The following is a 23,360-nucleotide window of genomic DNA, read 5'->3' as shown; positions in this document are numbered from 1 at the left end:
CCCTATTCTAGTAAACTGTAACCGCATGGCGCACTTCGATGCGCATTCGTTTTTCTCTGGACGAGTGGATTATGGTCGGGCAGAGGTTTGGACGCTTTCTGGCTAGCAGACGAGAAAAAGAAACAATGCATTGTCGCTCGCTGCCATCCCTGCGGGAACTCGAAGGATTACAATGCGTTTGCTTAAACGCAACCTCTCCGGAACATCTTGTCTCGCCGGTGCAGGATACCGAGCAGTATGCGTATGGTTCCCTGTGGACCAAGCATCTCACGTTTTCTTCACTATTCCTTCGGTAGCCACACTAGGTGCCCAAAGTAGGCATTCGATTGTAGCCAACATGCTTTTCTTTGCGTTATTTCATTTTGTCGCCCCCCCCCCCGCCCAACAAAAAAAAAAAAGAAAGACATAGTTGTGGCACAGCGAATTGTCGAAAGGCGAAAGTTCAATTTTGTTACTTCTCTTGCGGAAAGTAATGGACCACGGGACACTTCACTTGCCGGATACTCTTAATTTATTATTGCAATAGCAGCTACATGGAGACTCCAGGTGCATTCCTGCCGTCACCCTCATGATCCGTATAAACAAAGTCCATGGGTGATAACACCCTGACCGCATGCCACATGCTGTACGTGCGAGTGAAAGCGTAAGGAGAGGGGGGTGGCATGGAAGAGTAGATTATGGTGGCTCACTCTTGTGTGCGCAAGAGAGAAAAGCGGGGAGGAAGCACGCCGCCTTTCGCCATGATACATCGGGGGAGCGGAGGGAGGGGGGAAGGAGCTGTAATCTGTGAATCTGTGGTTGCGCAACATGTTTATTTGCCTTCTTTGACGCAGCATACATAGTGATTTTTCCTTAGATACATAGATTTATGGGAGACTTATATATACATTTAAATATCTTGTTGCGAGGTTTTATGTACATGCGCAGTGAACTTTGTTTCCAGTGACATTTCTTTGCCCTTTATCAAGCTGTATCTTCACATTTGTATATTCTATTGTATCTTCGCATTTCTAATGTACAAAGGTGAGTTAAATAAAAGGGAGCCAACTCAATATGCGCAATAATGGTTCAGTTCATTGTCAGCGTGGCACTTGGCACAGAAGCGTCTCTCATTTACAAAAGTGACACGCAGGAGTGAGGATCAAGGTTATATGATGCCCTCATACACCACGGCCGGACTGAATGCACACGCTGCACACCTGCCTCGAGACCGGCTGTGCATACATTGGGCCGAACATGGTTGCGTGACATAATGGACACTACAAAAGTTGAACAGCGTGGCGTCGTGAGGTTATTGGCAGATGAAGATGTTTCCCAAAACGAAATTAGTTGCCGTATGGCTCCCGTGTGCGTTGAACATTGCATTTCATTGGCCACTGTGAAGCGTTGGAGCAAACAGTTCAAAGACGATACATGACCGGGCCAAAGCCACCGTGCAATCACACCCAACACAATTACAAAAGCTGATTAGACAAGAACGGAGGATAAGCATAGATGAATTGGCAGGGGCCATTATAGGGGCAGGGGCCATCGTCAGGGGCCATTATTGATCGAATTCGCTAAACCAAGAGTGACTATCAATCGTTTCCAATATTGTGAAACGTCGGATCGGCTGTGTGTCGCAATCAAGAAGAAACGACGTGGAAAATTGAGCAATGGAATCATCCTGCTCCACGACAATGCCCGTCCCCACGTCGCTGATGTGGTTTATAGAAAACTGGCAAAGTTCAAGTGGGAAACGCTGCAACATTCGCCATACAGCCCAGACCTGTCGTCTTGGGACTTCCAGATTTCGGAGCATTTGAAGAAACTGCTCAAGGGAACCAGATTCGTGTCGGATGATGACATAGAGTCATTTACATATTTTTGAAGCTGGTGAGACGAGAATTACGCTACGTGACTCGTTAGTCAGTGGGACAAATGTCTAAATGCTCATGGAGACTACTTTTAAATAAAGTACCTCGTTTGTCATATATTCGCATTGGCTCACTTTCGTTTGACTCACCCTCGTATATTTTGCAGAACTCCTGCTTTTTATATGCGCTCTTTGTTGAGACTTCAATTTTGGAGCAATTACTCGCAATACACGACCGGTGACAGCTGCTCCAGCGCAATACATTCTAACAAAGGGCAGCGTGATTGAGATTTTTCCCTGGTCGTTGCATATGTACAAAAATGTAAACAAGGTTCTTGAATGACAGAGAGAAAGAGAGATGCAAATGGGAGAAAGGCAGGGAGGCTAACAAATTTTCATTAAAATATTTGTCCTCAACTTGTACATTTCATGGCCTTTACATTTTTCATATCAGCGGCATGCACTGCTTTGCTGATTTCAAACTGATATAGTTCTAAAGTTTTTGTGACATTTGCTTTACTTATTAATATACAGAAAACATGGAAGCATTGATATAAGTTATTTTGGGCACAATTTTGAGACATACGAGTATATTCTTTTATGAAAAATACATATTACTTGTCTTGACAGCGCGTAGCATTCAAGAATTCGTTTGCATCTTTGGCAATCCCAATGCAGTTATTATTAATGTTTATTGTAGTTGATCCCTCGACAATTTCTATAAGGAGGAGGCCGAGCTGCAAAGTGAGCCCTCCCGAACGAAATTTCTGGCTACGCTGCTGCGTAGCGCCAACGTCAACAGTGAAGCTGTTTATGGCTAGGTTCTGGAAAAAATTACATACGTCTATCATCTATTGCATACGTCTATTACATACGTCTATTGCATCATCTATTACAAAAATTACATACGTCTATCGAGCCATGTAGATGGAATATTTCTCTCCATACGTGGGCCGATTCCGAGGATAGTGCAATACTGGGCCGACCCGCGGCGCAGGTGAAGCAGGCTGTAAGTACTCCGCCAACTCGCAAAAGTAAGTATATCTTAGGTCCAAATACAAACCGTATCAGATTAAGCTGATAAGAACAGATAGTACACTTTAACCCGCATCAGCCATGTCTACGTTCTCATCGCACTCTCTTTGTCGGCGTTCCAAGCGCTTGTGCAACTCCTACCCTTCCGCTGTGGTGGCGGTCACGTAAGCGTGCTGCCCGCCAAGACCGCGAGGTGGAAAGAAATGCGGACCGTCCATGTGGCCCCCCCGCGAACTTGGAACGTTTCACCGGAGCAACGGCCAGGTTTCAGAGGGTGTTTCCGGGGAACCAATTTTGCGTGGCCTGTGTTGTGTGTGACCGCTTGTGGTTTTCAAATGACTTCACAACCATTATTGCACTGCAAGACGCCGACCAACGCACGATCGCCTTGGATACGGTGAAGAAGTGTGCGCCCTCGGAGTGCGGTGAGGCACGTGTCTGTTCTACGTGCCGAGATTTGTTAGTAAAAGGAGTCGTGCCGCGTTTTGCAGCATTACATAGGTATGTATACCCCCGGTGCCACATCTTCCGAGGCTCAATATCGTGGAAGAGCGACTAGTCATGCCTCACCTTCCATTTACGTGCATACGGCGTTTGACGCACAGCAATGGACAGTTCGCCATTAAGGGGCCCACATACACAGCTTCGCTGATCATCCACCTTCGCAGAGTGGAATGGCACTGAATTTTTTTTGGCGCAGTTTAGCTCAGAAGAATCAAAACGAAACGTGCGTGCGTGCGTGCGTGCGTGCGTGCGTGCGTGCGTGCGTGCGTGCGTGCGTGCGTGCGTGCGTGCGTGCGTGCGTGCGTGCGTGCGTGCGTGCGTGCGTGCGTGCGTGCGTGCGTGCGTGCGTGCGTGCGTGCGTGTGTGTGTGTGTGTGTGTGTGTGTGTGTGTGTGTGTGTGTGTGTGTGTGTGTGTGTGTGTGTGTGTGTGTGTGTGTGTGTGTGTGTGTGTGTGTGTGTGTGTGTGTGTGTGTGTGCCAGAAAACAGTAAGGATGGAGCTGCCAGCATCTCAGCTCGTCCAGCCTTTGTGGCTGCTGCAGATTACCTCCGAAATTTGGTGCGAGGGCACGCATATGCATTCGGCTGCGACGTGCGCTGCCACGGCTGGGCTAGAGGAGCAGACGCAGGCTTGCCTGCCACCTGCAGTGTGCGCATGATCACGCTACCAGGCGCTCCTCCATCTAGCACGTGGGTAATCACATGAACTCCCACACTGAGCATGCATCAAGCCACCATCCTTCTCGGCTCACCCTGAAATGGTTTCCCTCCCAGTCACCCACAACATACGGCGCACCAGACGCGATCTTAACGCACTTGAATTTTACAGAGATAATCACGGCGTCGATGACGAGCGTTCATACAGATGCTATCGCAATAAAATAAAAAAAGAAAAAACAACCGCAGACGCCTTCAATGAAGCGCCGTTTAACCAATAACCACTTTTGAGCTTTTATGGCAGTAAGTACTCCATTGTTAAAAGGAACACCTCAGCAGTAACAAAGCTAACGTAATAATCGGTAATATGTGGCTGACATATTACATACAAAGAAACAAACTGAATACCGAATGCGTGTTCTTCTTAGAACTGGATCCTAATGTGCCTTCTCTACAAAGGTCAGTTTCATTAGTGCGTAGAAATCTTCGCATTGATATTTGATAAAAAAATCTGGAGTACACTTAAGCTTCGCTTTTAAAAGTGGGATGCGATAGCATTCAATGATCCCTGACTGCTTCTCACACTTCCCGGCAACTGCAGCTTATGGAATTCTGTAATATTTACCTGGAAACGCTGGCGGCAAATGCTACGCACGAAGGCAAGCAGGTAACGAGCAGGCAAGCTTTTTTAGTAGAAACGCAGCCTCTTGCGTGGCCCGCGGATGCGCGGAGAAAAGAGCCATCTGGATGGTGGTGTTGCAAGGAACCGAGCTCAGCGCGCCGCTCTATGGAAGGTAGGGAAAACACGGGGAATGCGGGAGATGGAAATTCAAGACGATGAGCAAAACGTGAACAAGGTGAATGCATTCACCCTGTTCACATTTTGCTCATCGTCTATGGAAGGTAGAAACACTGGCAAAGGGGTTTATGCTTAGTTTCCGCGTAACAGCATTGCGTTTTCTGGTATATTCAAATTACAATCCAACGCTATCATGTTTGTAGGTTGTGCTTAGGTTGTACATTAGGATTGCTCTGACGCATCTTACTTTGAGGACTTCAATTAGTTCAGCAACGTCTCTGCACCATGTGGAGGGCCTGTGTGGTTGTGGTTCGGAATGATTTTTCGCCAAACGACGTCCGACGCCAGACTATGACACCGGGTTTTATGCGACACGGGACCCCTAAGCTATCGCATTAAAAAGCAACCGCGGGGTCGGAAAACACGCTGTCGTGGTGAAGAAGCGCCGTCAATGGTGCGATAACGTCCATTTTCACGTGACGAAAACGCGCAGCAAAAAGTGCATGGGAGAAGAGCCAGTGCGATGTCCCATGAGCTTACGTCGCAAGAGCGCACAACAACCACTTGGAGAACCATGAACCTCGAGCTCAAAATGACTAACAATTCTCGGCCCTCGTGGGGAAGTTGGAAGCAGTGCACGGTCATGTTGCGCCATCTGTCGACAGGTGGTCGAAGCGTTCCATAGAAAGGTTCGCTTGCTCGCCGATGGATGGGGAGGCCTTACATACCTTTCAAGTATGTTGTCATCCCAAGCAAGGCTATGCTTCTAATTCAGCAGTATGCGGAGGCGGAGATAAAGTTAGCGTGGTCTTACTTCTGCAAAATATAAGTCACTAAAAAGCATTTATTGACAAATAGGGCAGTTAGGGACATTCAGATAAGAATTTGTAGTGACCACGCCTGGGCTGCAGCTTTCAGATTGGATCAAAAAACAATAAGAGCTGCTACTAAATGGGACATGAAACTTCACACTCGTTCTTGGCTTGAAACATCACTTTCCTTACTGATCAAAACAATAGCCTGGCTAAGACAAGTCCCCTTGTCGAAATGGCAGCTCAAAATTGAGGCTTTCATAGCCCACTCACAGTCAATATTTTTTTTATTGACTGATATTAGAGTGAATAACATGTAAGAATTGCCAAACAAGCACTAAAGACATCATCACGGCAGCGTCAAAGATAATGTAATTGCTTCACCACTAGCTGGACATAGTCACCTTCAAATACTGTCACCTCAGAAAACTAGGAAGAGGAGGTTGTGCACGCAAGGGGTTGTTGCAGTTCACTTAGTGTGGTCATGAATGCAATGGATGCCAAACATGACTTGCCTAATAGTCACGCTTGTCAGCATGAAAATACTTATCCTTTGGGCACATGCAACGGGATTATGCATCAGTGCAACTCTGTCCTATGCTTGCCACCTCTACACCAGGGAGTGGTTTCTCTCTGAATTCCTCTGTGTGAGCTGACCTGACAAGACCTACTTTCACCCCACTCTATGCCAGGGAGTGGTTTCTCTACGTATTCCTCTGTGTGAGTTGACACCACGTGTCCTGACAGGGCCCACTTCCAGGGAGCAAGAGAGAATGAGGTTGCCTGGATGGTGGAGGGTATAAGAAGGACAGTGAGACGTCCCGTGGAGAGCCATCTTATCTGCCCTTCCATGCAGGAGCACGCATGAAGAAAACTTGTGTAACATTTTTGTCTTGGAGCACACTGCTCACCCATAATGATGTAACCTTCACTGATGGTCAACCTGGTTAAAGTTCCAAGTGGACGCTGTTGAATCTTGCCAAAACCCCATCCCCATAACAATTGGTGGCAGCCTAATAGGGTGCAGTGAAAGAGCCATTAACAGGTAATGAAGCCTGTTCAAGTTAAACATTGAAAACCATGTGTTGCAGATCCCAGATTCCTAGAAAATGACATGCTTTTGGTTTGGTTGTGTGTTGCAAATGCCTTGCACAAGGCACAAATACTGAATTTTCACACGTATAATCTGCATCTGCACATATAACTTGCACATCTGATTATAACCATACAGAATTATCAACCAACATAGAGGAAAGCTTCAGGAACAGTCTTGTTTCATACGCTCAATCAGCGTCACGCTTGCAGCTGCTTTCTGCTGAAGTTCAGTGCAGCTCTGTAACAAAGCGCTCTTACACAGCCTTGAAGTCAAACTGAAAGGAAAACTTCACTGATAGCCGGCATCCCCTTTTCACACACAGACATTTATATCTTTGGGGTGGTAATGTCTATGAAGATATGTTATCCATTGATATGGAGCAGCAAGAGCCAGAACATGTAGCAACTGCAAAGTTTAACAAGGCACACTTCTAACTTGTTGTGATACTTTCTGCATGCAGTTACCTTACACGTGTAAGGAGTGCAGCGTGGAGTCAAAAGATGGCAAGGCATAAGTGGGAAACTTCAATTGTGCCACCCAATGGGATTTCTCCATTGCTGGAAGCTAGATCACTTCTTATAGAAGTGCACAAGCGTGAGGTAATGGACGTACATCTTCCCGAAATACTATGGCATGACAAAAATGATCTAGATCAAAGCTCAAACTTACCAATGAAGACAAATATCTGGTGGTGGGAGTACCGGAGCAGCATCGAGATTGACAGTGTCTGAAAAAAAATGCATATATATATATATATATGTAACTGTAGAACAAGACTTAACTGTGCACAATCTAAAACTGCACTGAAGTGTAAATGCAAGCAAAAAAGTAAAAAGACAGCGTTTCTTACATGTAAGGCAGATGTAAACATGAAACATTGCATGTGTAATTGTGAAGCATTACTGCTGCCAGTTGGCTCCTGAAGTTAACACAATCTTCGCCATTTTGACTACCCTCAAAACAGACCTTGTACCAGGTTAAAACTTCCCAGCACGGCATTTTACTAGGCTCAGTGACTGCAGTCAAAAAATGCTGTTACATGTGCTATACCAATGCACAAATGCCTCTCTCATGAATGAAATAGAACACTTGTCTATCATCGCAACCTTTCCCAATGTCTAATAGGGCGCCTTTGGTCACAGCCCTCATCATGGCCTATCTCACCATGGCTGCCTCAAAATTTGTCATTACAATCACATCTAATCCAAGCACACATCAGAAATCATAAGCCCATGGCTTGAGGATGGCAGAAGAGCATTTATAGGCCTAAGAGATAGAAATATTGTTGCAGGAAGAAAGCAGGCCCACAAGTGTAAAAGAATGTATATTTACAACCGAGGTTAATGGCGTTCAGGCAACTGCCAGACTTCGTCTTCCTCTAGTCCAATCCAACTTCTTCTTTCCTTTCACCGTAACATCACCCTCCCGGCGGAGTAGCTCCGTCCTGGTGCAAGTTATAGAGCCTCACTTAATGGGGGGACATAGGGCTTCAGCCTGGCGATGTGAACAACATCGCTGGTGACGTTGGGAGGCACTGAAGGCTGACCGACTGGGGCAATCTCGTATGTCACGTCGGACATTTGGCGTAAGATCTGGTACGGACCAGAATAATGGGAAAGTAGTTTTTCCGACAAGCCGACGCAACGTGAAGGCATCCAGAGAAGGACAAGGGAACCAGGGGAAAAATGGGAGTCTCGGTGCCGAAGGTCGTAGAGTCGCTTTTGAGAAGCTTGCGAGACTGTGAGGCGATGACGGGCGACTTCTCGGGCCTGGGCGGCTAAGTCAATAGCATTGCGAGCATAACCAGTGCTGGGTGATTGTACTGCGGAAGGTAGTACAATCACCTTCAAGCTCCGGGCCGTCAGGATGAACGCTAGACTGTATAAAGTTCCATCGCGCAAGGTGAACATCCGGAGGGACGGGTCATTGGGCGAGGAGCTTAGGCATTCTATAACTGTGTGAAGAACAGGATCTTTGCGCTGCTCGTCGCCAATATGGAGGAAGCCGGAGAGGGATAGAACACTGATGTCCGAGTCAGCATCGGTATCGTCCGGTTGATCCACGGGATTGCGGGACAGGCAGTCAGCTTCTTTATGCAGGCGCCCTGACTTATACATAATAGAAAATGTATGTTCTTGTAGACGCAAGGCCCAACGTACAAGTCGTCCAGTTGGGTCCTTCAAAGAAGAGAGCCAGTAGAGGGCGTGATGATCGGTTACGATGCAGAAGCTCCGAACGAACAGGTACGGCCGAAATTTCGCGACCGCCCATACGAGCGCGAGACATTCTCTCTCAGTAATGGAGTAATTTCGCTCGGGCGTGGAAAGAAGGCGGCTAGTGTAAGCGATGACACGGTCTTGGCCCTGTTGACGCTGAGCGAGGACAGCGCCGATGCATGACCACCCTCGTCAGTTCGTACTTCAGTGGGTGCAGAAGGGTCAAAGTGTGATAGAATTGGGGAAGTGGTAAGCCGCTCAATAAGGGTAGAGAAAGCTTTCTCCTGCAGTGGTCCCCAAGACAAAAAGACGTCTTTCTTAAGAAGGTTAGTCAGAGGGTGAGCTATGTTGGCAAAATTTTTCACAAGTCGCCGGAAATAAGAGCATAAGCCCAGAAAACTACGGACATCGTTTGTTGAACAAGGTACAGGAAAATTTCGCATGGCATGAACTTTCTGTGGATCAGGTTGGATTCCGGCGGCGTTTACGAGATGGCTGAGCATGTTAAATTCATGGCGACCAAAATGGCACTTGGAGGAGCTGAGCTGAAGGCCAGCCCTGCAAAACACGGAGAAGTATGGTTGTGAGGCGCCGCAGATGGCTCTCAAAGTTCGGCGAAAACACAATCACATCGTCGAGGTAACAGAGGCATGTAGACGACTTCAAGCCACACAAGAGAGAGTCCATCATGCGCTCGAATGTAGCTGGCGCATTGCATAATCCAAAGGGCATGACTTTAAATTGGTACAGACCGTCCAGCGTGACGAAGGCAGTTTTCTCGCGGTCCATCTCATCGACGCTAATCTGCCAATAGCCGGAGCGGAGGTCAATTGATGAAAAGTATTGGGATCCGTGAAGGCAGTCAAGAGCGTCATCAATGCGAGTCAGGGGATAAACATCCTTCTTTGTTATCCTGTTGAGGTGACGGTAGTCAATGCAGAAGCGCCACGAGTTGTCTTTCTTCTTTACTAAGACAACTGGTGATGCCCACGGGCTACTTGAAGGTTCAATGATGTCCTTGTCCATCATCCTGTCTACCTCTTTTTGTATGATGGCCCTTCCTGCTGCGGAGACACGATATGGTCGCCTATGAATGGGGCTGGCGTCACCAGTGTTGGTGCGATGCGTGACAACAGATGTCTGACCAAGTGGACGGTCGTCCAAATCAAAGATGTCCCGATAAGATGTCAGGAGGTGACAAAGAGCTGCTGTTTGCTCGGAAGGAAGGTCAGGGGCGATCATCTTAGAAACACCGTCTGTAGGCGTGGAGTACGGAGAAGTGGGTGACAAAGGTCCATTGGTACTGAGGAAGGATTCAGAGGTCAAAGAAGAAACCTCAAATTCTTCCAAAGGAGTGATATGCGCTATGGTGAGACCGTGTGGCAGCACATGCGACGAAAATGCAAAATTGAGGATGGGCATGCAAGTGCAGTTTTCGCGGATCCGGACTAAGGTGCTCGGCAGGGCAATATTGCGTGACGAAACCACGTCAGTAAGCGGCGACACGACGTATTTGCCATCAGGTACGGGAGGACAGGGTGTCAGGAGGACATTTGTAGCCGCTTGTGGAGACAGCCTTGCAAACTCAGCAGAACATAAGTGGTGTGAAGCACAAATTGTTGCATCGGCAGGAAGCGGTAGATCCAACTGTACAACACCTGCAGAGCAGTCAATTAGGGCAGAGTGTTTCGAAAGGAAGTCGAGGCCGAGAATTAGGTCGTGCGGACAGTGTTCAAGGACGATAAATAGAACAACGGTATAATGGCCCCCAATGGTCACACGTGCTGTGCGCATTCCAAGGTCAGGTGAAGTACTCCCATCGGCAACTCGCACAGTGCCCAGTACGGCGGGTGTCAGAACCTTCTTGAGCCTTCGGCGGAGAGCAGCACTCATAACTGAAAGCTGCGCTCCTGTGTCAACGAGAGATCTAACAGGAACGCCATCAACTTCAATGTCCAGTAGGTTTCCACATGTAGGCAGGGTCAACAGAGGATTTGTGGGACAGGTCGTCGTTGCAGCTTCACCTCCGGGAGCTGCACCGCCTAGTTTCCCGGAGCGAAGTGACCGGTTGCAGAAGGGGACGAAGAGCAGCGAACGAGAGGCGAACGGGACCTATGACCTTGCGGAGACGGGGAGCAGCTAGATCTTGGTGGAGCACTGTCGGCGCTGATGTTCTTAGTTGGCGTATAGGGCGAGAAAGTACGATTGTTTGGTACTTGGCGGTAGTGACTCGGAGACGACCACCGAGGAGGCGACGACCAGTGGTTGTGGCAATGACGGGCGATGTGTCCAATACCGGAACAATTAAAGCAGATGGGTTTATCGTCCGCTGTGCACCAGTCAGCTGGGTTGCGACGGGATGGCGGAAAGCTTTGCGTCTGGGAGCGAGCGGCCGGAGAAATCTGGTAGGTGTTTGTATGGCGGACCGAGCAGAGAGATGGAATGCCCAAACTTGCTATTTCCTCCCGAACGACCGCTTGTATAAGGGAGATAGCGGGCACGCTTTCCTGACAGTCGGGATGAACTGGAGCCGAAGCCATAGTCTCAAGCTCATGGCAAACGATGCGCGTGATATCTTCCGGTCCTGCGGGCTGAACGAACCGCGGCGGGTCTTCGCAAGAAGATGTCGCAGCAAGTTTGAGCGACGCAGCAGCCCTTCGCTTGTTCGAAGCGCTGGCACTCCTTTACAATTGCATCCACAGTGGTACAATCCTTACACATCAGGAGATTGAAGGCATCGTCTGCAATACCTTTCAGTATGTGACCAATCTTGTCTGCCTCGGTCATGTTATGATCAGCCTTGCGACAGAGGGCAAGCACATCCTGTATGTACATGACGTAGGATTCTGTGGATGTCTGAGTGCGGCATGCAAGTTCTTTTCGAGACTGCGTGCCGCACTCAGACATCCACATGCGAGACCTGTCTGCCAAACAGGTCTCGCATTTTTTCTTTGCAGACATCCCAGCTCGTCAGGTCAGCTTCCTGTGTGTGTCGTACCATTACTTCGCAATTCGTCTTAGATAAAATATCACGTTTGCTAGCATCATAGTTAGATCCCACTTGTTGTTGTCGCACACTCATTCATACATCGTAAGCCAGTCCTCGACGTCGGCGTTGTCCGTGCCACAAGATGTCCCTGGGTCCCGCGGATGAGTGACGATGACCGTTGGCACGGGCTGCTGAGGCGTCGCTTGTGTCGGTTGATTTGCCATTGTGGCGGCAGGTAGATGACGTCCGCTGCGAAGTTCCGTGATTGTACCCCGCACCTTCCACCAAAATGTTGCAGGAAGAAAGGAGGCCCACGAGTGTAAAAGAATGTATATTTACAACCGAGGTTAATGGCGTTCAGGCAACTGCCAGCCTTCGTCTTCCTCTAGTCCAATCCAACTTCATCCTTCCCTTCACCATAACAATATTTTAATTCTGCAGTTTTACATGTCAATAGACAGTTTTAGCACTGCGCCATGACGATATGTATGCAGCACACAAGCGCTTTATGGAAAATAGCAGCACATGTCACGTCAGGGCTTTTAGTAGTGGGAAATGCCTACATACATAAGCGGGTGAGCGTCGGAGCGTGTTGGCTGCGTCCGCCAGTGCATCGAACCATTGGTGAAACTATAGATGCTGTTGGTCTCACCAACATGATGTAACGTGTGCGTGCAAACAGCGTAAAGGGGCGCGAATTGCGTCCACTATAGACAGACGCACACAGAGTGAAGAGAACGAACTTTGAGAGCAACCGGCGAGCAGCCGAGCGGCGGTGAAACTGAGCTTTTATTGTACATGCCTCCCACGCCGAGGAGGCCGGCGCGGCAAACATAAACATCCGCTCGTTGTGCAGACACTCACGGCGGTGGCGGCGGAATCAGATCCTCTACAGAGCTCCCCCCCCCATATATACAAAGGTCGCTGTTGTTGCGCTGATGCCCAGGACACGTGTTTACTCACGGGGCAGGGTTTGGATGGGGGAGAATCGGGCGAGGAACGAGTCGGGAGTGCAAGAGAAACACACAAGTTTGCCATGTGCGCGGCTTTCACACGGTCGATTGCAATCACGCTTTCACGGCCATTCGCAGAAACAGTAAAAGTCTCTTCTCCGCGCTGTAGCACTTCAAACGGGCCGTCGTACGGTGCAGTGAGGGCGGGCCAGATGCCTTTGCAGCACACGAAAACGTGAGTTGAGGCAGCTAGGTCTTTGCTTACAAAAACGTCGTAAGATGAGAGCTGTCGAGCTGATGTTGGTCGCAAGCTCTCAAAGAGCGACCAAAGTTGCTCAACGTAGGCAGGAGGCGAGAGGTTGGGTACTGCACGTGGTGCAAAGAATTCACCTGGTAGACGTAGTGTCATCCTATAGACCATTTCGGCAGCAGTACACCCGAGGTCCTCTTTTATCGCCGACCGAATACCTAGTATAACTAGCGGCAGGTCGTTGGCCCATGAAGTTCGAGCGTCACGGGCAGTGAGGACGGCTTTCAACTGGCAGTGAAGCCTTTCCACCATTCCATTTACTGATGGATGGTATGCAGTTGTGTGGATGTGGCAGATACTGAGGATGCTTGTTAACGCTTCGAAGAGCTCACTTTCAAACTGCAGTCCGCGTTCGGTTGTTTGCTGTGGCAGCCGAAACGAGATATCCAGCCGGCTATGAAAATGGACGCCACAATAGACGCCGTAATATCGTGTACAGGAAAGGCTTCAGGTCAGCGCGTGTAGCGGTCAACGCAGGTGAGGATGTATCGTTTACCATGCGATGAAGGCAGCAGACCAACAATATAGATGTGAATGTGGTCACAGCGACAGTGAGGCGGACGGAAGGGTTGAAGTGGTGACTTGGTGTGGCGGGTTGTTTTTACACGTTGGCAGCGTTGACATTCTCGACCCCAGCGGCGGACATCTGCGTTGATGCCGGGCCACACATAACGGGAGGTGATGAGGCGCTGAGTGGCGCGAACACCAAGATGGCTCGAGTCGTGTAGCTTGCCAAAAACTTGACGATGGTGCGAGGAAGGCACAAATGGACGGGCACAGCCTGTTGACATGTCACAGACAATCGTACCGGAGGAGAATGGCAGCGGCACCTCAGCAAACGAGAGAGATGTGAACCCTGCGTGCAGATCACGCGGCTCGTTGTCAGAATGCTGTGCTTCTGCGATGATCTCGAATCCACAGCAGCAGTGGAAAAGGCGTCAACACGTGACAGGGCATCGGCAGCCGTATTAACAGGTGCTTCGATGTACCGTAGGTCAACCGTGAATTCGGAGATAAAATGCAGGTGCCAAATTTGCCAGGACATGTGTGTAGTGTGGTTTCCACGGAAAGCGAATGTCAGTCGCTTATGATCCATCAATACGTGGAACACGGTACCTTCGAGAAGGTGGTGAAAGTGGCGAATGCCAAGGTAGACAGCCAGGAGTTCGCGGTCAAAAGTGCTGTATTGAGTTTCTGCCGGCTTCATCTTCTGCGAAAAGAAACCGAGTGGACACCACAAATTCTGCTGGCATTGTTACAGAACTGCACCAACGACACTGAAGGAGGTGTCGGTGATGAGCCGCATGGGTGCGTCAGTTAGGGGATGCACTAGGAGGGTGGCGTGTGCCAGGGCATTCTTGGCTTCTTGGAAGGCAGCGTCTGCTTCGGATGTCCACTCCAAGATCGCAGATGGTGCCTTTGGAGCCTTCAGCATGTCGGTCAGAGGTAGAATGATGCACGCTATATTAGGCAGGAACTGACGGTGGAAGTTCAGAAGCCCAAGAAATTCACGGAGCTTGCGAAGCGACGTTGGGCGTGGAAAACCCCGCAGAGCTTGAACCTTCCTGTCCAATGACTTGATTCCTTCAGGTGTGACAAGGTGTCCAATAATTTCGACATTGTCAACACCAAATACACATTTGGCTGTGTTGATAGTCAAGCCATGTTCCTGCAGTCATGAAAACAGCAACTATAGATGGTCAGCGTGCTGCTCTGGTGAAGAACTTGACACCAGCAGATCATCAAGGTAGGCGATGACGAAGTGCAGACCATGTATGACTTCATTGATGAAGCGTTGGAAAGTTTGGCCTGCATTCCATAACCCGAAAGGCATGCGGATGTACTCAAATAGGCCAAAAGGTGTTGTGAGGGTAGTCTTCGGTATGTCCAGTGGTTCCACAGGAATTTGATGATATGCTTTGACTAGGTCAATCTTGCTAAATATGGTTGTTCCAGCAAGAGTGGTAGCAAAGTCGTGAATGTGCGGGAGTGGGTACTGGTCGGGGGCGGTGCGAGCATTCAATGCACGATAGTCTCCACAAGGGCGCCAATCTCCGGGGTCATGCTTGGGCACCATGTGCAAGGCAGATGACCAGCTGCTTGACGATGGGCAGATTATGCCTAATTGCAGCATGTGGTCAAATTCTCTGCAAGCTGTGGCGAGGCGGTCTCCAGCAAGACGTCGTGGCTTGCAGGCCGCTGCAGGACCCGTGGTGACGATGTGGTGCGTCACCGTGTGTTGCACCGGAAGTTCCAGGTTGCTAGGTTTGATAAGTTCAGGAAATTCACCGAGGATAGAGGCAAATTATGATGATGGCGAATGCGGAGCTGGTTGCGTAGAGGCGCACAGTGGTGCGAGGATACTTTGCACGGAGAGGCTGGTCGTACAGTCCACAAGTTGACGGGAGCGGAGATTCACGTTCAAACCGAAATGGGTAAGGAAGTCCGCACCTAGTATGGCGAAGCGCACGTCGGCGAGGATGAAAATCCACCGAAATATGCGACACAGGCCCAGGTCAATGGTGAGGGAGAGTTGGCCATATGTTGCAGTTGTGGATGTATTCCTAGCTTGCAAAGGCGCAGTCCTCGGACAACGGTGTCGGTCGTGGCGGGAGGCAGGAATGACGCTCACCTCTGCACCAGTGTCCACAAGAAAGCGATGACCTGCGATCCTGCCTGTGATGTAGAATAGGCGGCTTCGTGTAGCGGCTGAGTCACGCGCCACCATTAGTGACTCGCTTCCATGTTTCCCTGCCAACGACAAGGCTGTCGACATTTTGCAGCGCTGGCACCGAACCTGGTGTGGTACCAGCAGAAGCTGTCGGAAGTGTGTCTTGGGCGAGAACGCGAACGCGAACGTGAGCCAGCCCTAGCCAGGGGCGAGCGACGAGGCGTGTCCACCTGCATTGCTGCCATGGTGTCCATCAGCATGTCAATTTTCTCCTCGAGACGAGATTGCCAGGCCTCGAGGTCTGATGTGAAAGTGGTCGAGGACACTGCGGAGCTTGTGCCGGAGTAGTCATTGACGCGGTCCGTGAGCTCTGCCAGTTTGTCAAGAGGCATATCATCCGCAGCTGCCAAAACCACGACAAGTGTCTGAGGTAAGCGTTGCAGAAATAGCTCACTCAATAGTGGACTCTCGGAGTCTTGGGTACAGTCACCGAGTAGCTATCGCATCCGATGTAATAGCTGCGACAGTCGGCGATCGCCAAGTTCTTCTGCATTGAGGAGTTGCTGCAAGCGGCTTCTCTCGGGCACAGTTTTGCGTGTGAGCACTATGGCCTTGAAACAGTCGCAGTGTGCTGCCGGATGTGGGCTCTCATGACATCGTCAAACTCATCAGCTACCTCGGAGGAAAGTGCTGAGACGACATGCAGGTACATCACATGTTGCGATGTGATGCGCTGCAGATCGAAGAAGGCTTCTACTTGCGTGAACCACACGGCGGGATTCTTCGGCCAAAACGGCGGCAGCCGCAGCTGGGCATTGGAAATGGCGTCATGGCAGCGCTAGGGGCAGGGATGTCGGCTGTCACTGCTGACTGGGGCTGAGGATCCGGAGCGTTGTTGCTGGACGCTGCAGTGCTCGTTTCGCCTTCCATCGCGTGTGCTTGCTACGTCTGGGTCTCCGGGCTATAGGGGCGCGAATTGCATCTGCTATAGACAGACGCGCGCAGGGAGAAGAGAACGAACTTTGAGAGCAACCGGCGAGCAGCCGCGCGGCGGTGAAACTGAGCCTTTACTGTACGTGCCTTCCAAGCCGAGGAGGCCGGCGCCGCAAGCATAAACATCCGCTCGTTGTGCAGACGCTCACGGTGGCAGAATCGGATCCTCTACACAGCGCACTCTGAACAGTTTCTCAAAAACAAAGTTCATATTTTTTGCTATGGATTCCCACCGTGCAGGAACCTGGAATGGGTTCTACGCGTTCACTTCGTGCAGCAAAGCTAAATCGTAGGCCATGGAAAATTATAGCATTCCGATGGTCGCCTTTGACGCCATTCTCCAAAACTCCTTTGTCTTGCACTCTCCCGAACAAACAAGAACAACGAGAGCAGCACGCAAGGCTCCCTATGTACGCACACAAGAATCGGATGCGTGCGTACGCGGCAGCCGCATACGCATCTTGTACCGTTCATGTTGCGCTCTGCACATGCACACTTTGCAGAATGCAGCTATCTTACGTACGCAACATATGCAGTACTAAATCTTTCTAATAACATGATTTGATTATGAGGCCTACCATAGGGGGAGGGGGACTTCATAGATTTAATTTTTACCATCTGGGGTTCTTTGACTTGCACCTAAACCTAAGTAAAAAGCATTATCAATTTCGCCATCCTCAAAATGTGGCCACCACAGCTGGAATCAAATGCTCAACCTCAAGCTCAGCAGTGCAATTCCATAGCCAATAAGCTACTGTGGCGGGTTGCCTGGGAGGTTGTAGGTTGGATTCCCACATAGGGGAATGGCAAAGAATTTTCCTTACTTTGCTTTATTTGTGAGAACTTTGATAAGCCTTCACAAGATAAGTCACAAGTGTCAATACTTTAGGAGGTTGTAGAAACACTACGATGATTAGATAGCTTGATTGGAACATAGTCAGTGCTGCTTGAGAAGCATATGATGTGAGTTATGATGGTTGTAGGCAGTTGGGCTGGCGGCTCCTGTCAGATGATGGCACAAGTGAATACTGCTGGCCAAGCACTGCTGAGATAAAGAACACCCTGTTACTTCCCCCTCGCCAACTACAATGCAGCCGCCCTTGTTCACCGAACGCATGCTTGAGAGCAGCATGATACCACTGTGCAAGCACTCTGTCAGGTGGGTTTTTTTTTTCATTTCATGGGCTTTTTTTGCAACCCGGAAAGAAGGACCACGTGAAACATACCATACAGGAGACAACTCGATCGGTAGTTTTTGAAAGTGCTCTACAAATCTGCATATTATACTTAGGGTCCTCAGCCAATAATAATAAAGTTGGTTAATTAAACTTAATAAATGAGTGAGTTATGGGGAAAACAAAAAATTGCCTGAGCTACTATAGGCCAGTGCAAATAACATGCATTTGGTTCAATTCCCTTCCGACGCACCTTTGATTTTTGAAATCTTCACTCAAGTTATGTGGGACACCCTATATATGTTACCCATATATGCAGATTTTCGCAATTGTAACACACGAAACATAATTCTAGGGATGAATGATATGCAGTGTTACATTAAATTACCTTACGGAGTTGCTCACCTTTTCAACAAACGTGAACATTTGCTGATGTCCATTACAATCACCCATTTAAGTCTAGCTAACAATTGAAAAGTACCAGAAGGACATCCACCATATGCTGGTTGACAAAGTGAAATGTCACTTCTATGGCTTGATAGCGACAGCTTCTTTTGATGTTAATGCCTATGGAAGCACCTTCCCTTATCTCTTGCAAAAATGAAGCACTGTGCTTCATGGAGGACCCAGACTGCGAGAATCACAGTACTGAGCAACCACAACCTTGCGGTGGGTGTTGATAGTACAGTGAAACCTCGTTAAATCAGAGTTGGCCGGAGCTCGAAAAGAGTACGCACTAAAGGGTAGTACATACTGCTTAACCAAAACAGCACGAGATCACCCACTTACCTGCCAAAACGGAACTCAGAGAGAGAGTTCAGTGAAAGGGCAAAAACATGCAGTATTTATTCATTTCGCGTAACAAAAATCTGTTATTTTCATTTGATGCTATGGCTGGCTAGTAGCGATGACAGCGGCCTAAAACTCCCTTAAGCTGCAAGCCAGCTTTCTGCCAGCCCCCTCTTCGCAGCGAACAACTGCATGAGGCTGACGTAACACGCAGCTTCTGCCACTGTCGGGCCTGAATCACCCATGCTGTCTCTTTCTGTGTCGTCTTCATCACTGTCATTAAGTGACACCGGCAATAACAGAGGCAATGATGACAAAAAGCCGAACCTCGAAAAGTTTAACCTCATAGCCGACATCTTTTCGTGGTCCCAGCAGCACTACCGAGCATCTCTTCCTTCGCATTCCAAATGTCACACACCTTAGACAATGGTAGATCCCTCTCAAGTGCGAGCACCGACATCGTGCCACATTCGATAGCATGATCGATGTCCAATTTTTCTTTTAAGCTGAGCGCCCTGTTTTTCTTCGAGCTTCGGCATGACGCGAGTCCTAGCTTGCACGAAACCACAACACAGGCCACCACTGAAACGTCATTAGGCAGTCGTCCGACGACAACTGTAAACACACACTTTCCCCGGTCCGGTGCAATTGTGGCACATTTTCCCCGCGCAATACCAGAGTGCTCGTTTCAAGTTATGTCAGGCAACTACAGCGATGCTCTTGCACTTGTTGTGGGAGTGTCCTGTCATAGCAGCTATAATGGCAGTAGCTCCAGTAGCTCTTGCGTCGAAGTGGGCTGCCGCTCTGCACAGCTCCAACCTCAAGACAAGAGTGGGCGGTCCAGTGGGCCCTACAGGCAGCGACAAGGCGAGGCCTTGAAGTCTCCTCATGGGAGACTTGAGCCCGGGTCATTAAACTTTGCTAGATTTTCTATAAGTTGTTTCCCTCCATCCACTAGCCAGCCACAACACTCTCCGAGTCAGCGTCGAAATGATGTTGATGTTAATGCGGCTTCAACCTTTCAAGTGCCCTCTGCGTTTGCGAATGGAGGCCATTATGATCTCTGAGGCTCGTTCTTTTGCCTTGCCGACCAACCGCCCTAACTGCGCTACGCGAAGTGCAAACACTACATGTTAACCGATACATACGCAATAAGCTGGTGCAATTTATGCAGATGCACAATGCACTATGTTCAATGGGATTTAACTTTACTACCTTTAAAACGAAACTACTATTTAAGCAGGTATGGTTTAATGAGGTTTTACAGTAATAGTAGTGATGGGCAGCAGCAAACGGCTGGTTTCGTCTAGCAATGGTCATCTCTTACAACATTACTGCGCTATGTCACAACATGTCTAGAAACCAGTCTTTCTAGGAATGCAAGAAGAATATTTGAAGCTTTTTTTCAGGCTATAACTGACCTTTCTGGGAATACAACATAATTGCAGGCATGCATGCAGCAGGTAATTCTTTTGCAAGTTCCAAAACAGAGTGTTTTTTTCACCTCGGCATTTTGGGCCAGATCACAGAAAGCGTTCAATGTGTCCTGTCTCTTCACACGCAGTACGGTATGGAAATCAATATGCCTTGTCTTAAATAACCATACTAGTGTATTAGTAGGTCCCATCTTGTGAGCAAGCTATTCGTAAGTTACAACACAGCCCTAATTTCCAGTGTGCCCATCGAGCAAGTTTTCAGTGTTCCTCAGATGTCTTCACAAGAAAATAAGAGAAGATTAGCAAAAAAAATTTTGAAAAGCAATTCTCAGTGAAAATAAACAACACGTGAAAGACTGCAGAGGAAGCATTAGGAGAGCCAGCCCAGCTCATTCTGTTTACTGTATTTGTGTAACGTTAATAAATATAGCTTGAAAAGTAACATTAAAGTAATCGATTATGTTTTAGTAAGTGCTCAGTTATTTTGTGGGTCTGTAACTGGTAAACATAATCAATTACTTATTTTAAAGAAGTCATTGCAATTGTAATCGGCTACATTTCTGTGTAATATGTACAAGTATGGTAAAACTGAACAGGCAACAAATATTTTCTAGCAAGAAAAACAAAGCATGCCTCCAATTCTGGCCAAAAAAAAAAATATATGAAACCAGCTAACTTTACCTTCACAGATAGAAACTTATTTACTTAGTCCATAATCATCACTCTCGGACAGCACTTGGTCACTGTGTATGAAGAGTCACAACATGTCATCTTTTGTACAGTCCATAGCGCATTTGATAGTCTGCATTTAGCAAAAAAGTCTACAACAATCATAAATGAATGGTGGGCCATGCTTAGATTAACCACTTCTCTATTCCATTCTGCAACGCAATTCTCTGGAAACCAATAACAGATTATGCAAGTTGCTGCCGCTAGCTTGACATGTAAAACAACTTATTGTTTGAATGTGTTTTTGCAATCAGACTGAAAGCACTTCGTTGTCGTCATGGTATGCGAGAACTTGTTCTGTTGGCTGTCACCATCCATGGCCACCATCTTGTGATGGCCATGGCGATAATGCTGGCTAGGCTGTTCTTCGACAGTAGGCTGTTGCGAACACAGTTTTGATTTCATATCGGATTGCAAAGTACGAGCAATCTTTAGACAAATTTTGTTGGAAAGAAAGGCGCACGTTAGAATCACATAAGTACAGTCACAGTTCATTTTGACCCACCTGCATTAAGCACATCGGCTACATCCAACTCACTACGCTGTGTTATGGCACTGGTTTTTGTAAATGAAGTCTCTGAGCTGGCTGACCATACAAATAAACGTCGCTTCCGAGCTCAAGGATAAAAATTCCGATGAGGGAAAATACCTATTGAATTCAGTTTGGCCATGGCGTTTTACACAAATTGTTTTTTCTTGTCTATGGTGGTTACACAAGTGGTGAGTGACAATACGATGCATTGTCAACATAGGTGTGCTGTTGCATAATGTGGCCAGCAGCACTCCCCGACACTCCTCCGACTGAGCTATGTCAAAGCAGTCGATAGGTAAGTAATGTGCTACTAAGAGGTTGTTGACTTTCTAAGGTGCATTGTGTTAAACTTTTCCCAAGCAGACAAGAAGTTAAGGACCTTTCAAAAGAGCTGCATGTCGTACAGGCATTGGCACTTCAACAAGAAAACAGTGCGTTCTTCAAATAAGCAGTTATACTAGCAGTGTTCATCTAACAAAACTTTATTGAACACACAAATTACAGTGGAACCTCGCTAATACGTTTTGGAAAAAATGCAAGAAAAAACGTACTAACTGGGAAAACGTACGACCCAAAGTCACAAAAAATATGGCAGACAACAAAACCGTGTCGACATCTATGTAATGCGAAGTGTTGCATGAATTGTAGTAGGACACGCCAACATGAGTTGAGCTGGCGGGGCCCAAGAGGCCCAAGAAACACATTGTCATTTTTGCAGCTTTAGCAAGCTTACGTTTGCACTCCTCAAATTTGGCCTGGGTTGGCATCTTCTTCGGGTAGGACATTTTGGTGGGAAGTTTTGACATGTCCACTCAACAAGAATTGTTGTGACACAAGACACTGACACACGTCCAGCTGAGGGCACCCGAGTAGCCCAAGACGCCCTTTGTCAGTATTTCGTCATTTTCTTATTGCATAGTGTTTTAAAATGGCAACGAGAAACCGAAACGAGATCGAGCTGGTGGGCGACTCTGGAATACAATGTTGCCAGAGTGAAACATGACAACCAATTTGCACCGCCTAAAGCAGAGAATAGCAGTGTGTTTGTATTATTGGCTACTGCAGTTACCGCCTAAGCACACAGTGCAGTATGCTTCCAATGCCACAGATGAAGGCGCTTATAACAGTCTGGTTAGCAGTCATAGCTGTGAATATGATGTGCAGCAACCCGCGAAAAGATTTGCTAGCACTAGAAGAGGAAACTGAGTGCATGCCGGTATTTTCACATGATATAGACAGGCGAATACTACAGTGAAGCTGATGCAGCAGGTGCCTACATCTCTCGACCGTGCGCGCCTCACACCTCTTTAATGTGTCAGCATTAGAACAGTCATGCAAACGAAAGCCCAGCGGCGTCTGTAGATTACCTCGTGGTGTGGAAGAGGAGGACAGAGTGGAAAGGAGGAGGGATGTGTGTGACGCCACATGTGGAGAGGAGGAACTAAGGAGAGATATTACGTGAGAGAGAGTGTGTGAAGGAAGGAGACTAGTGGGATGTCACACCTTAGGAGCCAATAGAATACGGGTAGCATGTGACGTCAGCATCGCTGGCCGACTCCCGGGAGAGATGAGAGAATTGCACAGTGGCACAGTGCAGAAGACTTAGCAGATTGCCTGCGGCATTTGACAGGTTCAAACATGTCTTTTGGAGTTGGAGGTCTTTATGCTGTCGTTGAGTACACTTTAAAATGGTTGCAGTGCTGTCAACGAGCAGCTTACATGTCAATGAGTGCGAAGAACAAAAAATAGCCATAAAAGTCAGCAGTGACAGCCTGGACAGCGTGGCTTTCAATAATTGCAGTATTCTTTCC

General features: G+C 48.2%; 1 protein-coding gene and 1 pseudogene across 4 annotated transcripts in view; both read right to left on the bottom strand.

Moving 5' to 3' along the window:
* The window catches only part of LOC142560538 (membralin), a 235,722-nt gene that overhangs the window by 37,905 nt on the left and 174,457 nt on the right, over window positions 1–23,360 (bottom strand). For all 4 annotated transcript variants that reach the window (XM_075672718.1, XM_075672715.1, XM_075672716.1 and 1 more), the window contains one exon: window positions 7,426–7,483. In XM_075672718.1, the coding sequence (XP_075528833.1) occupies window positions 7,426–7,483 (58 nt within the window). The remainder of the gene's footprint in view (window positions 1–7,425; window positions 7,484–23,360) is intronic.
* On the bottom strand, window positions 2,799–2,973 carry LOC142562596 (U2 spliceosomal RNA; annotated as a pseudogene).

The sequence above is a fragment of the Dermacentor variabilis genome, chromosome 10, assembly GCF_050947875.1.
Source record: "Dermacentor variabilis isolate Ectoservices chromosome 10, ASM5094787v1, whole genome shotgun sequence".
Classification (NCBI taxonomy): domain Eukaryota; kingdom Metazoa; phylum Arthropoda; class Arachnida; order Ixodida; family Ixodidae; genus Dermacentor; species Dermacentor variabilis.
Note: the sequence above shows the minus strand (reverse complement) of the source record. Positions and strands in the feature narration are given on the sequence as shown.